This window comes from Falco naumanni, chromosome 3, assembly GCF_017639655.2.
Source record: "Falco naumanni isolate bFalNau1 chromosome 3, bFalNau1.pat, whole genome shotgun sequence".
In the NCBI taxonomy this organism is placed as follows: Eukaryota; Metazoa; Chordata; class Aves; order Falconiformes; family Falconidae; genus Falco; species Falco naumanni.
Window position 1 is genome coordinate 76269609 of NC_054056.1, and position 17733 is coordinate 76287341.

The following is a 17733-nucleotide window of genomic DNA, read 5'->3' on the forward strand; positions in this document are numbered from 1 at the left end:
GACATAGCATTTAAAATTCTGATCTTAAGTAGAAAAGATAGCGTTAGACTAGTTTTGTTCATAATAAGCAGATCCAAACAAAATCTTTGGAGTTGTTGTGGGGAGAGGATGTGGGATGCATTTCGGAAATACCAGTCTTTCCTGTGAAAAACCTAAATGGGGAAATTTTCTGAATCTGCACTATTACTATGTGTTGCTTTTTTCTTTTTTCCAAGTCCAAGTGTGTATGTTATTAGGTTAGCATTTTGTGAAATTCTTTTGCCATTACTAATTCTCCTGAGTGAGTTTTCAGGATTATAATTCTGGAGAGGGCAGAACTTCAGTGTGGTCTAATAAAGTGCTGTAGTTGCAGTTAGTAGCATGATTGTCTGAGGATGAGTAATGAACTCCAGTGATAGTGTTCCTGTTATCATCAGGAGAGAAATTAGGTTATGGAATGAGAAACCTACCCTATCATAGAATGAAGCTTTTGAATTTATTTTTTTTACACAAAACGAGCATATAATTTTGCTTAAATGGGAAGAATCATCATGTCTTTCAGTTTATAACTTCATTAAAATTAACATAACCTGTGTGTTTAAAAAAAATTTTTTTTTTTTCTTTCCTTCCTAAATGCTAAGTCTTGGAATTTGGTATGTTTTAGAGGGTCATCTCTGTGTGCGTTTGAAAAATCAGTTGTCTGTATAACTAACTTCAGTCTGTTGTAGGACTTGGTGCTTCTGCTTGCTCATCTGATTACGCAGCTCAAGGGAATAAGGTTAAGGACATGCTGTTGGTAACTAGAGCGTTTTCAGGGCTTTAGTTCAGCAGATGGGCTGCTTGGCTATATTCATACATCTGCCTACCTGCTGTGGCAGCTGCTGCTGCTGCATGTTGTGTTCTTTTGTTCTGTTCCACCCAAGAAAGGAGCACTAGGAAGTGTAGTGAATGGATTAATTTAAGGTTAAGGCTAGTGTTTTGCTAGTTTCCTAACTCTCTATCACAATAAAGCTTCTGATAAAGCTAATGAGTCCTTCGTAAAGTGAAATAGATTTTTAAGATGTATCTCAGGGGCTGAAACTAGGTAGCATTGTCTGAAAAACAGTCAAGTATGTTTTCTTTATATTGCCTGACGTTATTTATTTCAATATCTTCCTCTCTTTCTCCCCCTTCCCCCGCTTTTTCTAGGAGCAGTAACCAGACTTGCCTGACACTGCGTGGTCCAAAAGAATTAAGGAAATATGGAATGACATGAAGGAGATTAGTTGAGGATTAAAGGCTTTGAGGACAAAACACCTCGCCGAGGTGAAGCACAGACTAGCATTCTAGTTGTAGCTCCGAGGAGCTGTGTGCTGAAAAAAGATGGCAGATCCAGGAATGATGAGTCTGTTTGGAGAAGATGGGAATATTTTTAGTGAAGGGTTGGAAGGTCTTGGAGAATGTGGATATCCTGAAAATACAGTAAATCCTATGGGGCAGCAAATGCCCATGGATCAAGGATTTCCCTCTTTACAGTCATCTCTTCATCATCCCCCTGCAAATCAAAATCAAGCCAAGTTGACCCATTTTGATCACTATAATCAATACGAACAGCAGAAAATGCACCTGATGGATCAGCCAAACAGGATGATAAGCAATGCCCCTGGGAATGGTATAGCGTCTCCTCATTCACAGTATCACAACCCTCCAGTTCCTCAGGTTCCTCACGGCAGTGGTGCTGGTGGTCAAATGGGAGTCTATCCCAGCATGCAGAACGAAAGACACGGGCAACCCTTCGTAGACAGTGGCTCCATGTGGGGACCACGGGCAGTTCAAGTGCCAGACCAGATAAGAGCGCCATACCAGCAGCAACAGCAGCAGCAGCAGCCGCAACCGACACAGCCACCACAGGCGCCCTCCGGACCCCCTGGGCAGGGCCATCCTCAGCACATGCAGCAGATGGGAAACTACATGGCTCGTGGTGATTTTGCAATGCAGCAGCATGGTCAGCCACAACAGCAGAGGATGAACCAGTTCTCTCAAGGCCAAGAAGGCCTCAATCAGGGAAACCCTTTCATTGCCACCTCAGGACCTGGCCACTTGTCTCATGTGCCCCAGCAGAATCCCAGTATGGCACCTTCTTTGCGACATTCAGTCCAACAATTTCACCACCATCCCCCCACTGCTATCCATGGAGAATCAGTAGCCCACAGTCCCAGATTCTCCCCTAATCCTCCCCAGCAGGGTGCTGTTAGGCCGCAAACACTTAATTTTAGTTCTCGGAGCCAGACGGTACCCTCACCTACTATAAACAACTCAGGGCAGTATTCTCGATATCCTTACAGTAACCTTAATCAGGGATTAGTTAATAATACAGGGATGAATCAGAATTTAGGCCTTACAAATAACACTCCAATGAATCAATCTGTACCAAGATACTCAAATGCTGTCGGATTTCCATCAAACAGTGGTCAAGGACTAATGCACCAGCAACCCATCCACCCTAGTGGCTCACTTAACCAAATGAACACGCAAACTATGCACCCTTCACAGCCTCAGGGAACTTATGCCTCTCCACCTCCCATGTCACCTATGAAAGCAATGAGTAATCCAGCAGGTACACCTCCTCCGCAGGTTAGGCCTGGTAGTGCTGGAATACCAATGGAAGTTGGCAGTTATCCAAATATACCCCATCCTCAGCCGTCACACCAGCCCCCTGGTGCCATGGGAATTGGACAAAGGAATATGGGCCCCCGAAACATGCAACAGAATCGTCCATTTATGGGTATGTCTTCAACACCACGGGAGATGGGTGGGCACATGAGACCAAATGGTTGTCCAGGTGTTGGCCTTGCAGATCCACAAGCAATACAAGAGCGACTAATATCTGGCCAGCAGCTTCCTAGTCAACAGCAGTCTTTTCAACAGCAAATGCCAACCTGTCCTCCCATGCAGCCTCACCCAGGGATACATCATCAGTCTTCACCACCTCCACATCCTCATCATCAGCCTTGGGCACAGCTTCACCAGTCACCACAAAACACACCACAAAAAGTGCCTGTCCTTCAGGTAAGCTACTTCCACTGAGTAGAAGATGTTTTAAATTGCTGTAAATGCATTTCAGGTTACACAAGATCCGTGGTTTCAAAATAGTTGCTCCTGTTTGACTCCACTGTTTGTTACTGGTTATATGGCTTGCTTGGTACACAAAACCTGAAGGTAAAATGAGGGTCCAGGTAGCTGGCTAATGTCCTTACAGTAATTTTTACAGGATAACATGGATAGACTGAAATGTGCTACAGCAACAAGACAAGCTGAATACCTGCTTTTTATTTGTGTTCCTTTGAGGGGAAAATGGAAAGCATGTGTGAGAACTGTCATTTAAACTATTAATTGTTGTATTTGCAACTTGGAGAAAGAAGTATGCGTCATAATGTGTTTGTTTTGGTCAAACTGAGAGTTTTCTTTAAATCTTGAGGGAATGTTTTGTGGTTTTAAGTTAAAGCTGAAATCTTTACATGTGAAAAAATTTCTAGGATGAACTTCTTCAGCATTAAGTAATGCAACTGAGAAGTGATGGGGCAGTAGTTCATGCAAGGAGAAGACAGCAGATGTGAATCATAGTCTGAAATCAAACCTGAGGCTTAAATGAAATCTGAAATAGGATAGAAGTTTTATTTTACGCAGTCTGTGATCTTCCAGGTTTCAATAAAAATGTATTGCTTTCATGTAATATTTCGATTAAAAGCTAAAAATGGTAAAACACCTAGATCTGCTGTAGCTTAGTAGGTTTGACTACATGCTAGTAGTCAAGTAAGCTTCAGCTGAAAAAGTGCCTTTTGGGATCTTCACATATGCCATTACTTGCCTCTTGCTCTATTGGTCATCATTCAGGAGGTTGTGGTACTGAATGAGTAGGTGTCAGGATATCAGAGGTTTAATTTTATTTTATTTTCTTAAACCAGTTGGTAATTAATGCCAAGTAGCTCTGCCTGTAAATATTTGGAGACAATTGTTGGAATGTAGTCACAATGATGTGATGCTACAATAAGCTTAATAAATCATAAAAACAGCTGTCCTAGCCAGTGTCCCAGGCCTGTGCGGAAAGCAGCTGTTCAGCAGTCCCCTCCACTGCTGCCTGCCGGCTGCTTCTGTTAGCCGCTCTGCACAGCGTGAGGTGGGTCTGGGAATCAGATGTATGCACTGCAGAGAGGCAGCTGACAAGGAGTGGTAGATGGAGCAGCTCAGCAGCTGGGGAGAGGTTTCCACATTCCCCATGGAAGAGAGGAGGGGGGAGCACTGGAGGTGCCATAGGGTGGGGAAGCCCTGGGAAGGGAGATCAGGGACTAAGCTGGGCAAGGGGAAGGATACTGTCTTTCTGGGAGGGAGGAGGAAGCTGCTATCTTGAAGCGGCAAAGAATATCTTCAAGACCGACTTTCTCTCTCCTGCCCCCCTCAAAATCGGTGTGAAATTTTATACCTGTATTGGCCCTTCCTCTCCTCCAAGCTCCACACACAGGTTTGGAGAACCTAAATTACAGTTCTGTTATGCACGTGGAGTTCTGTGTTCCTTCTTGAGAGAGCAGCTCTTGACAATGCCTCGTGTGTTACTGACTGTGCAGCTGAGTAGGATGAAAAAGGAGAGAACTCAAGATTATATGCAGAAAACAAGAGAATGAGTAGGTATTTGGAAAGGGGGTAATGACAGCATGGAGAAAACAGTACAGAAAGACTGGGAATCAGAAAAAGAAGTGCAAGATGTGGTTTTTACGCTGAAGGTGAGAGCTGACACATCTAGCAGAAAAAACTTGAAAGAAAATTGTAGAAATGGTAATGCAAGACTTACAAGACAGTAAAGGAACAAAGCCCAGCATCACTGGGACCTTTCACAGCTAGTGACGGTGGGGGTTTGCAAAGGGAAGACTTAAGATCGACCATGCCCTCAAGCTGTAGTGTTCTTCACTGGCATTCCTTGTTTTCATCGGACCATCCAGTAAACCTTTTATTAGCAGTAAGAGGTGGTTTGGGAGGAAGAAGGTTTACCTGTGGAATGGACAGGCTTGTTAAAAGTTTTGGGGACATTAATTTTTCTTTTATAGTGAAGAGGTAAAATGCAGGCAGCTCAACCCTTAAATGAGCTATATAACCTATTACAAGGTTCTGAACTGCAGATGAATAGCTTGAACAAAGGTAAGTGCTGAAACTAAATAATTAGAAGAAAACCACATGATAACTCAAGGTATTTGATTAAAATCAGTAATTCAAACAGCTGTAGGTAGCCAAGTAATTTCTCTGTTAGCCTACTTCTGTTAAGGTTTTATTTGGTAAAAGTTATAGTTAACATACCTTCCCATTAAGCAATTAGCTTGAGACCTGACTGTAGTAATGAAACTCTTGAAGGCAGGCATTTCCCCTTGAAAACTGGACGAAATAAATATTGTTCAAGTCAATGAAAACTCAACTCCTCCCCACCCCCTGGGGAAAAATGCAGACGTGTGAAACCCCTGCTCTTAAGACTGAATACAGAGTTGGTAGCTCTCCTGTGTCGTGGTTTTCCCTTCATGTCGGTTGGCAGAAAACTGTTCACTGAAGAACAGTTAAATGACTGGTTTGTTTTTCTTTGTGTAAAATGAATCAGCCAAATGAATATAGTCAGTGAAAAGGAAATCACTATGTACTTTTAAATCAACAGAAGCCATCTTAGTAATTATTTTTCAGTGATTTGAAGCTAGCCTTATCATGGGAAGGCTGTAATACTTGTGGTTAACCAAATTGCTGTTTTGTTTTTAGATACATTGGAAGGAAAGTGAAGTTCTTTTGCTTTTAACTTGAAAGAAATTGCCATGTCGGTTCTAGGGCTTGTTACTTCTTTTTTGTGTGCAAAACTGCGAATTGTTTTGGCTGGGTGATTGACAGTTCAGCTGGTTTAGAGTAATAGCTGAAAACTAGAACTGGTTATTAGGACCTTGTTAGCAGTGACTTACTGGCTTCAGTGGAGTTTGATAAATTTATAAGAACCACTGTATAGTTGGGACATTCAGTCAGTGTGATTGGTTTTTCAAGCCCTCTTTTGAAACATTCTTCACCGAAGGTTTTCAGAAGAGTTCAATGGCCATGGAGTGGAAAGGTGGGTTCTGCTGTGGCAGGGTAGTCGGCCAAGGTGCAAAGCAGAAGGTAGGAGTAGCTTGCTTATTTTCACAGCAGAGGCATCTGTGTTGGGCTTGGGCTTGTGAGCTTGTACTCTCCAAAATACTCGTAAATGATCTGGAGAAGAGTGAAGAGTCAGATGGCAAATCTTGCTGCTGCTAACATACTCAAAGCTGAGTGCCAAGTGTAGACAAGGTGAAGCACCTAACAATAATGAAACTAAATAGTTAGAACAGGAATGTCAGTCACTTGTCTGTAAGCTGTACAAGTGAAGGCATGGCCAGGAGACGTTTAGATTGGACATTAGGAAAGCTTCCTTCACCAAAAGGGTTGTCAAGCATTGGAACAGGCTGCCCAGGGAAGTGATTGAGTCTCCATCCCTGAGTAACAAACTCATAGATCTTGCACTTAGGGACAAGTTTTAATGGTGGACTTGGCAGTGTTAGGTTTACAGTTGGACTCAATGATCTTAAAGGTCTTTTTCCAATTTATATGATTCTGTGGTACCTGAGTGGTGAAATAGCAGGCAAAAAGCTCTCCTTAGGAACAGGGTCTTGGTGTTAGATGGCTATCTGAAAATGTGCTACTACAGTGGAAGAAATGAAACAGTAGGAATTGTTATGGAAGTAGTAGGGGGCAAACCCAGAGATTGTTACTATGTTGCTACATGTATCCATGGTATGCTGATGTGGCAAATGCTGTGCAGCTCTGGATCCTTTCCCCAGGCCTCATAAAAATACAGTAGCGTGTGAAAAAGCACAGAGGGGAATGAGTTAGGGGGAAAGGGAAGGAGAGAAGTGGTGAAAGCCTCTAAAATTGTGAGTGATATGGGTGCATGAAGAAGGTGAATGTGAAACTAGGGTTCTTTGTCACTTGTTTTTGTCTCCTTGAATTCTTTTAAGGTGTTCAGCAAATTATCAGGTGGTGAACTCAGAACTGCACGTTAAGATGCTGATCTCTGAGGTGCTGTGCAGAAAAATGAATTATTGTTTGTTAAACATGAAGGCAGCACATTTGGCTCAGAAGATCTATCGCATAAATAAGTGGCTGAGTTTGTTATTGGAGTGCATCTGCTGTGTGTGTCTGGTTCTCTTACTCTTCCACAGACTTCTATCAGAGAGGGGCTATCATATTAGGCATGCCTCTGGGGGTCTAATGCTATGTAGTTGCTCTTGTGTATTGTTATTTTCAGAAAATTTTGTTAGAGATAGAGCAAGTGTAGGAGTTTTTTCTGCCAAGAATAGGCTATCCTGGGTGTGTTATTATGCAGAACTTCTTATTTATCCACAGCTACTGTATGGGCTGAAATTTTGAGTCCTGTTCATTAATCATGTTCCACAAATGTGATCTACATTATTTCTAGTCAAACATAGGAGTACTTAAATGACAAACAGTTATGGTATAGCCTCCATGCTTGACTTAATGGTAGAGCTCAGTGGTAGGCACCAACAGTGTTGATGGGTGCTGGGTTGCAATGGCCAGCTTCTTGTGGAGAAGAGATTAATTTTGTGTGTGTTATGGGTTCACTGCCAGTTTACTCTGCTGGCCTAGCTATCTGTGGGCATGTGACTTTGCTTTAAATCGTAACTCATAGCTGTGTTTGGTATGAACACATTCTTTTGAAATTTCCTGCCCTTCCTTGTAGGGGAAGAGCTTGCAGGGAAAGTCCTGCTGAGTCACCAGATGGGTCACCCTTGTCACAGGCCCTTCCTGCATTTTCAAACCCTGTGTTGCTGCCTCAGTTTACTTTGTGCTTGGATATACCTGAATGAAGAGTGATATTAATGAAAACCACAATCAGCTGGAGTGGTTTGATGCAATATTCTAACCTGACAGAGAGTGCAGGTTAAGTTAGTTACTGCTGGCACACTAAAATGAAGTTGACTTTCTCCTGGGTATTTTAATTGTTTTAATGCCTAAGAGTAGTAAGAAGAAACTGACTCCTTACATACCTCCTTATTGTCTTCACATAACCAATTACATTTCAACGTGTGTCCTATAATTTTATTTCATAAGATATGGTATCATTTCAGATAGTTAGGATTTTTCCCATACATTAATATTCATAAGGAATGTCTCACAGCTCCAGAGAGAACTGTTAGCTTATTCACCCCTTGAAGTGTTTAGCTTTTTGACTATTTTCCTGTCAATAAGTAAAACAACTCCAGTTTTGTTTTTTTTTTTTTAACTTGTCAACACTGTTGGGTACTCTTTGTTTTGATACAGAGGCTATTTCATGTGATTGCTAGCTGGTCTTTTGGGGTACCGTATGTGCTGCATGTTAGCAAAATCTCATGGCTGTCCCTGGAAATTCTAGTTTCCCTTTTCAAGTGTTCATAGACTAGTGAACTAGTGTACGCTGGCAACATTGTTGGAGGTGCTAGGCTAAATGGAATTAAAAACCACTAATACTGAACCTTGATTGATTAAAATTGATTACAACTGTGTATTATTTTTATATATAGATAAGCAAGTGTGTGTGCATATTTATGCAATATATATGTTAAAAACCTAGGCCAAATCATTAGTTGTGGAGAACAATGAAAGAAAAGCTGAGAAGAAAATCCATAGTATTCACCTAAAAGTAAAAGCTGATAATAGCAATTTTTTCTTAGAAGTTTACAGGCTTTTATTGTATTTTGCTGAGGCTCTGAAGAACTCATGTTTAAGCAATATATGCAATGTAATTAACTATACATTTCCAAATAAAAGAAAAATAGACCATTAAAGCTACTCTGAAGATTAGAGAATAGTCTGTTACGTTGATAGCCTGATCCATGTGTGAGCTGGTTCACATGCAGGTCTCTCAAAGGATATAATAATTAATATGAAATACTTTGTCCAACAGAAGTTTATGTTCTAAAACTCCTTCGGTATATTCTAGTCTAACAGTTAATATTAACATATGCAAAGGCTTATTTCTTCCACACCCTTATCAAGCCTGTATGTGCTTTCATAAATAAGGGGTTGCAGTGATTCTGCAGTGAATAGGCCTTTGGGCCAAAGACTTGTACTTTTTAGGTGGTTTTGCTATGGATTTTTTGGTCTTTTTTTACTGTTGAGGAGGTAGAAGCAACTTGAAGAATACTTCTTCCCTCAGGCACCATGATTTGACCGTGATGAAAATTATTTGTGCTGTTAAATTACCTGCTTTGGAGTTTTGGGTAAAGCCAGTTTGCTACATTAGCATAAAAACACAAGTCTGCATCAGCATACTGATTTTGTAGGCTTAAGAGTTACCAGACTTGTTCTTCGGCATGAATATGTTAAAAGTTTCTACAACATGTTTGTGACCTGAATGTGTGTTTTCTTGAAATCATTAGCATTATCTGAGGACTTGCCTAACTATAAATACTTCTAAATTTATGCTTCTGTTCAGTATTTCAGTACTGTATTCTTATCTGCTGATGATCACTACAGTGGGATTTGGCAGTCATCTTATTTTCCCATGGCCGAACACATTCTCTTATTTTATATTTATTTGAACAAATTTAGATCTATTGTTTCAGAGAAGCTTTTTTCATGGCTGAAAGCTGATAGTCTAATACAAACCCTCACATCTGTATCATCATCAGCCTACATAACTTACAAGGATGGAAAATTGGAGCAAATGAAAGGAGAAATGCTTAATTATTTGTTTTACGTGTATTTTTTTATTTCTTTAAATGCAATGGCAATCTTAATAAGGAACAGGTGAAGTAGTAAATTCCTGCCTTTTTATTATGGATCCTGCTCCTGGTCTTCCATCCTGCTCCTGGTCTTCCATCCTGCTCTTTCATGTGGAATTTGAGGCATCCATTTATTTTAAACTAATCTGCCTTTGCCTGTATCTTGAATGCAGGTGTCACAAACTTGTGTAAGTGTCCTCTGTTTTTCTGGGGAGAGTAAATGTCCGGGTTCCCACTATGATGGGACACCATCACTTTGAAGTTCCATTTTTAGCTTTTGTCTATGGAGTTCAGTGAGCCAATGCTTTTCACTTTAAATTTTCATATTAGAGTTATAATGAAGGAATTGATGATGAAATTAAAACACTGGAATGGTATTTTTAAAAAGGGACAGTCTCACCTGAACAAAGTACCAGAATGGATGTTAGTACCCCTGCTGTTCTTTTCTTTATTATCTTTGGGAGCTTTCCTTTCTAGGTATCAATGTTCTTTTATTTGTGTGTTGATGTATATATTATACAGGTGGTAATGTGATCTGGATTTGGGGGACAAACAGCTTGGTTTTTTTCCTTAGAGATGTCTTCTATAAGTATTTGGTACCTTCTTTGGTCAACAGAGTTGTAAAGTTGTGGAGTGAGATTAACACCCTTGAGTGATTAAAGCATCTGTTTATACAGGTCTTTTGAAATATTCCCAAGTTTGCACGTGTGGTTTAAAGATGGTGAAGCTGCTTCTCGGCAGTTGGTAGGAGCAGAGTAGGAAGCATGGGCAGGAAGCAGTGATCAGGGAGAGAGCAGCGAAAGGCTGAGCTGATGGAGCAGTGCTGAGCAGTAGAACAAGAGAGGAAGTGGGCTACATCTGTGTCAAACTGGGGACAGAGAAGTTCAGGGAGTCACCCCTCCTCTCCTGCACCAGCTGCTTGAGTCACCTGCCTCTTGAGCCCTTTTGCCAGAGGTAGCTGTTTGGCACAGTGGTGCCTGGTACTGCTCAGCACACTGCTTCAGGGTGCACCTTTGTGTTGCTGTGCTGTGGGCAGACAGTCTGCTGACAGCTTGCCAGTGTAGTTGCGTGAACTGAGTAACTCTCAATATCTAATCTTCTTATATAAAAAAAGAATAATCCATGCAAATAAAGGTGGCAGAGGTCTGGGATACATAGCCATAGCTCCTTCCTTGCATCAGCATACCTGATCATTTGGTGAACTGGCTTATCTGGCTAGCTTGCTTCTGGCCAGATCATGTTCTTGGCATATCTTCACTGTGTGGCCACAAGATCACCCAAGCTGGTTAGTGTGGGAGTAGGAATGCTTGGTGGGAGAAAATGGGGACAGCCTCTTTGTCTGGCAGGGAGCTTTCAGGCCCCTTAAATGGCTCAGGTTTCCATAGCACTTTTCCTCAGTAACCAGTCCTTGAGTCCTGCCTCAAATTTTGATAAATCAGAACTTCCATTAGAAGTCAAAGCTTTGTCTTGTTTCATTGAATTAGTGACAAACAGGTCACATTTCAACTTCTCCCAGATATTTTTTTTTAACACTCACCTTTTGTTCCTTTCCCCCCCCCCCCCCCCCCCCCCCAAATATAAATGAATGATCTGGTTTCAGAGGTGTGTTTTCTTTTTGGGAAAAGGAGGACTTTTTCCTCTCTTCCAGCTGAAGTATTTGCAGCTATTTTGTTATTGAAGAGATGAAAGAACATCCCCTTTCTAGCAAAGAGCTTGGCACAATTTCATTAGATGTGCGTCATGCGCATTGAAATGAGGGAAGATGCCTCCAGTATCTGTCAATAAATTGTTTTCCATGAGCACTGAGTGGGATTTTTTTCTTCAACATAGAGAATCATTTAAAAGCATGAAAAGTTAGAAATAAAACTCACATTAATTTCTTGGTGGTCTTTATGAGGAAAGAAATCTGAGAGATAGGATGGCTTAGTGATCTGAGTGTGGGTTTGATTTATAATAAACTCTGGAATCTGCATTGTTTCTGGTTTTACTGACCTTGATATATCACCAATTTAGTTAAAACTTTCTCAGTTACTGGGCGAGATTGCTAATAGTGTTGCCCCTGTTTATGAAGAGGAACATATAGATGATGGGCATAAAGACTGTTGTTTATTCAAAACCCAGATTCATAAAAATTCTGATTCCAGTTCTTAGTCTGTTACTCTAAAATGTGCCATCTCCCTGTGCTGTCCTTGTGACTCCTTCCAGTACTGCTCTTGCTTAAGAGTGCCACTCGAGAAGGTAGAGATGACTAGTCTTAACAGTTCAGAGCAGGAAATCCCACTTCATGTTGTTGGAATTTGGTAATTGTAGAGGTTAACCTGAAAGTAGTGCAGGTATACAAGATATGGAAGAAAACAAGTGGATCTCTCTCTGATCTTCCACTGTTGGGTTGAGTTTGTTTGCTTCTGTTGTTCCATCTCCTGTTCCTGTTCATCCCTGAATCACTACCAAGGATCAGGATGCAACTCTTTCCTGTACTATTCCTCAGTGGTTTCATTGTGTTAGCCAAGCTTAGGAGACAGCAGCTCATGTATTACACTGGAAAAGCACAAAAATGAAGTACTACTGGGAGTGGGTTCATATTGCATGGGTTGCTGCTGTAGAAATCAAATATCAAGAAATCTTAACTTCTGGAGCTTGGTAGGTTTCTATGGAATATTATTAACCTTTTATTTTTGGAAAATTGCAAATACATGTCTTCAAGTGCAACACTTACTCTTCAGTATACAGCACCAAATGTATCTTTGCTATATTGATATAACATGTTGTAGGGAGTGCCAAACTTAAGTTTAATCTTTCACTTTTTTTGTATTTTGTTAAACATAAACTCTTGGGTTTTTAATCAGAGAGGAAGTTTTCATGTGTAATACAAGAGTTCCCGAAAGGAATGTATGCCCACTTACAAAAGACTTATTTCTTAAACCAGGCTGAATAATTTAAATCAGTTGAATCAGAAGAACATTAGTAATTTTTAGTTGTGCTAATGAAATTGTGTTTTATTATGTCTCTGTAACTCCCACAACCAAAATAACGTAATCACCACAGTAACTGAGAAGTTAATACCTTTGTGGAGTTTTGGGTTTAGTGTTCCTGTAAGGAAAGAGAGAGAGGACTCATAACAAGCTTCATAACAAACATCCTAATATCTAGTAGTCAATATGAACTCTGGTTTTTCCACTCTCCTTTTACATCTCCTTTCTCTCCAGATGGCCCTCCATCCACTTGCATTCTGGTACTTCATATCTTTTTTGGCCCTGGAAGACTATGATAACTGTGATAATACTGTAATTTTCCTTACGTGTGAGCGTTGAATGATATGAAGTGCTTTATTTTATTTTTGGAAGAAATCTTTCTGTACCAGCCAATTGTTGCTAAATATAATGGGAGGCTTATAATGTACAGTGCGTGTTTGAATTTAAAATGACACCTTACCATAAAAGGTTGACATCACAGTTTACTTGTACAGCTGTATATGAAAAATACAGTCATTAAAACTAGTCTAAAACTTTGGGCTTTATAGTTGTTTCTCATATCTTACTCAGTTTGTTAATGGGGTATTGCAGATGTTTACTGGGGCAGGCATTGTCAGTTGTGGACATAGGGATAAACACCTATGATACTTGAAGACTACTTCATTTTAAGTCTTTCTCTCTGCTAGTCTCCTTTGAAATACTTCGGGAAAAGTTGTTGAAAATCAGATAAATCAGTAACTAAGGCATTAGACTGGGATTTGGGGACTCTTTGCTGTCTGACACAGGTTGCTTGTTTCATGTATGTATTGCCATTATTGCTGTTGGGTGTGCTTGAGAGGTGCTCTGCAGTGGTGGTGAGCAGGGGACAGCAGAGCAGTTCTTGCAGTTCCCTGGCATGCTGTACAACATCACTGAAAAATGTTACTGGCAATGAGGGGTAAGTTATAAAGGGTTGATTTAGACACACCTCTCTGGTTCTAATATAGTATTACAATATAAAACAAAATTATACCTGATATCGCTGTAGGCACATCTGATATAAGACCTGTGTTTAGGGTTTTTCACATTTTAGTATAGGTTCTGTAAAGAACAGCTGGAGCTATGATACTAAAGATACATGCAGTAAAGATAAGATACTTGATGTTTGATAGAAGAATGTTAATCAAACTGGTTGAAGAACTGAAGTATGATCTAATAATTATAATTAAGAGTTATCTCAATTGGTACTGCTGAATGAGGTGTTTGTCCACAGGAAAGGAAGTGTGGGGTTATTGGTTGGGTTTTTGCTTTTTTTTTTTTCTCTCCTCCCCTCCAGTTCTAATGACTCTTTCTGATTTAATTGTTAGTTTAGCTCAATTACTAAAGGAGCTGGGAAAAGGCCTACCTGTGATGTGCCACAGATAACATATTCAAAGTCTTTTTTCATTTGTTGCTGTGACTAAAGAACTAGAGCTTGAGAAGTATCTTGCACTCTTTGACATAAATGGATCTTGGGCTGCATATATAACATCAAAGGCTTTTTAACAAGTCTGTGATTTCAAGCCCACTTTGTCATGCTGCAGTTAATAAAATACTGCAATGGAAAGGCCATTTGGAGAACTGCTGTCTTCACACCTCAGCAGAAAAATAGGGTTGATTACTGACAATCTCTTTTGGTTTTGTATCTCACGTGTATCCATTAAGATTTCTTTGAGTTGGTGGTTTCAACCTGTCTGTATATCTCTGAAGTCCCCTGTAGATAGCTTTTAGGTGGTCTATTAAGAAGAGCTGGTTTATACGCTAAGCATCAATATGCGTATGGGAAGGTTTTAAAAGAGAGTTAAGAGAGTTACATCTCCGTTACTAGAGGCTTACAGATTAAAAAATAAAAAAATGGGGGGGGGGGGAGGGGAATAGACAGAACAGAGTTCTGTGTTGTAATGTAAATCTTACCTCAGATGGGATCTGCTCAGGCTGGCGTCTGAAATGACGGCAGTTACACCTCAGTGTAAAGCAAAGTGTAGGGTCCCCCTGTCCTAGCAAAGTGTATTGGGACCAGTGCTGTTCAGTATCTTCATCAAGAACATAGAGGGATTGAGTGCACCCTCAGGAAATGTGCAGGCTACACCAACCTGAGTGGTACGGTTGGGATGTGGTACCTGAAGGATGGGATGCCATCCATAGACCTGGACAAGCTGAAGAAATGGGCCCATATGAACCTCCTGAGGTTCAACAAGGCCAAGCATGCAAGGTCCTGTGTCTGGGTTGGGGCAACCCCTGGTATCAATACAGGGGCATGAAGGGTTTGAGAGCAACCTTAAGGAGAAGGAAATAGGGATTACTGGTGGATGAATATAAGCTGGCCATGTGCACTCACAGCCCAGAAAGCGTGACTAGCAGGTTGAGGAGGGTGATTCTGCCCCTCTGCTCTGGTGAGACCCCACCTGGAGTGCTGCATCCAGCTCTGGAGCCCTCAGCACAGGAAAGACATGGACTTGTTGGAGCAGGTCCAGGGGAGAGCTACAAAAATGATCAGAGGGCTGGAACACCTCTCCTGTGAGGACAGGCTGAGAGAGCTGGGGTTGTTTAGCCTGGAGAAGAGAAGGTTCCAGGGAGACCTTATTGTAGCCTTTCAGTACTTAAAGGGGACTTTTAAGAAAGATGCAGACAAGCTTTTTAACAGGGCCTGTTGTGGTAGGACAAGGGGTAATGGTTTTAAATTAAAGAGGGTTGATTCACATCAGCTATAAGGAATTGTTTTACAGTGAATGTTGTGAAACACTGGAACAGGTTGTCCAGAGAGGTGGTAGATGCCCTATCTCTGGAAACCTTCAAGGTCAGGTTGGACGGGGCTCTGAGCAACCTGATCTAGTTGAGGATGTCCCTGCTTATTGCAGGGGGTTTGAACCAGATGGCCTTCAAAGGCTCCTTCCAACCCAAACTGTTCGATGATCTCTTCAGGGGGGAGTGCAAATGGTGAGTTCTGTATTGGCTGATCAAGGTGGTGTAGCCTTATCTCACCTGGAAGTAATGGATTGTACAGTGCCACCTGTTTTGGAAAGGTTTTGGAAAGACTGAAGAGAACATATAGTAAAAATGTATTTGCCTTTGGATTTGAAGGATACTGGGCATAACTGAGCCTTTCTGTGGAGTTGTGAATCTTGCAGTGGAGTGATGGCATGAAACCAGTTACCTGAGTTGTTTGGCAAGTTACTATTAGTAAGCCAGCTCGAAAAAGATGGCTTTAGCCTGTGATATGTACCCTCTGTGTCTGTTAACTTATTCCGTCAGAGAACCTTTGAGTAATTTGAGTCAGTGGGAATACACTAATGGGGCAGGCAAACCCAATCACTGTTTCCATTTGACAGAGTGGAAACCTGCAGCCAGGTAGCACCTGGGTTTACCAGGCAGCCACAAACCTCCTCCCTCTTCCGCCTCTGCTGCCCTGGGCAGGCTCCTGCCTGTGGGGTGCTAGCCTCAGGGGCCCTGCCTTGAGAAGGATTAACACTGTGTGTTCCTCCACTCCAGCACATTTTCTTGAAAGCCAGCTTGACTTCTGTGCATTTGTATGTCCTCAAAAGCGCAAAAAGCCTTTGGATGTAATCTTCTGTTTTGCTTTGTCTTTTAGTATATCCAAAATATAACCACTGCAGCTTCAGAAAGTAAAAGTTAACTTTCTGCATTTAAAGGGCTTTTACTAATTATGTCTAATTGGATAACCAAAAGTTCTCGTGCAAACCTGTAGGGACTCATACATAAAGAGAATATTAGCAGTGCACATGAAAATACCTACCTTACTTAGTTCAGTCCTAGAAATCAACCAATTTATTTCTTGCAAGTCACAAACACAGATTTACTTGGATCTTGATCAGCATATTTTCCTTTTAACTCAGGAACATACTCTGTGAGTTGTAGATGCTTCTATTCCTAAGTAAAGCAAAGAAAATGGGGGGGAACAACAACAGGGGAAGACACCATAACTATTGTACAAGAAAACCTGCGCTCTTAAGTAGTTGAAGTATGATCTGCAGGTTGTCTTGCTCTTTCAGACGTACTAGTAGGTGTAACAGATAAAAACTCATGCTCCTTTCCATCTCTTCTGTCTCTACACCAACTTGTACAAATTTAGCCCCAAACAAAGCACTCCTGTAAACCACCTAATTGCCTCAGTGGCTGGGGATGGGAGAAGGGGTTTACATGGTTAATTAACTGGCCTGGAGAGCCATCAAAGCAGGCCAGGGGTTTCTGGTGTGGGAGCACTAAGGTAATTTCTATGGAAAACTACTCTATTTCTTTTCTTTTTTTTCTTTCTTTTTTTTTTCTTAATTTGTTCTACCTTCATTTATCCTCTTTGATTCAGATCCCTTGTATTTTAGGGATGTTGTGTGTAGGGAGCCCTTGAGGAAGATCAAGTTTTCTAGCACAACATTAGAAAGAAATGAAATTCTCTTGGGAGCCTTTTTAGTTGCCATATTCCTGTTGCAATTTAAGACACATGCCCAGCAATTGGATACCAGCATCTCCTGCACTAACCCACTCCTTACAAGTATATCACTAATACTAAAGTAGCATAACTGTGTAAATGAACAACTGATGACCGGTAATTTCATAAATTGCTTGCTTCTACTTTTCTCAAATCTCTATCATCTGCAGTACCTAAAAATAAAAATGACTTCTGCATTGTTTTGGGAGAATTGTCCAAACCATGGAATAGAAGAAGCTGCTGCAAAAGGACACTGGGACTGTGACATCTTTATTTAAAAAGTAACCCTTTCTGTTTTAAACAGCACTGTTGCCTTTTGTATGATAATCATGATGTGAATGAAGACAATTTCTAGTCAAAGAAAGGTGATATAAGTGCAAGCATTTGAAATCATGGAGGTTTTCCTTGAAGTATCTGAGTAGTCACATTCATAGCTGTGATGATTTGAGGATGTGAATGAAGTAAGACTGACAAAAGGGGTAATACTTAAGGTTTTTTTTCTGACTATATTGGCCAGTGTAATTAT

The 17733-nt window shown here is 40.9% G+C and overlaps 1 protein-coding gene across 7 annotated transcripts in view; it reads left to right on the plus strand.

The window, feature by feature from the left end:
* Positions 1 to 17733, plus strand: part of CHD7 (chromodomain helicase DNA binding protein 7) — a 132478-nt gene that overhangs the window by 42149 nt on the left and 72596 nt on the right. For all 7 annotated transcript variants that reach the window (XM_040587304.1, XM_040587311.1, XM_040587310.1 and 4 more), the window contains one exon: positions 1168 to 3027. In XM_040587304.1, coding sequence (XP_040443238.1) covers positions 1342 to 3027 — 1686 coding nt within the window. In that variant the 5' untranslated portion in view covers positions 1168 to 1341. The remainder of the gene's footprint in view (positions 1 to 1167; positions 3028 to 17733) is intronic.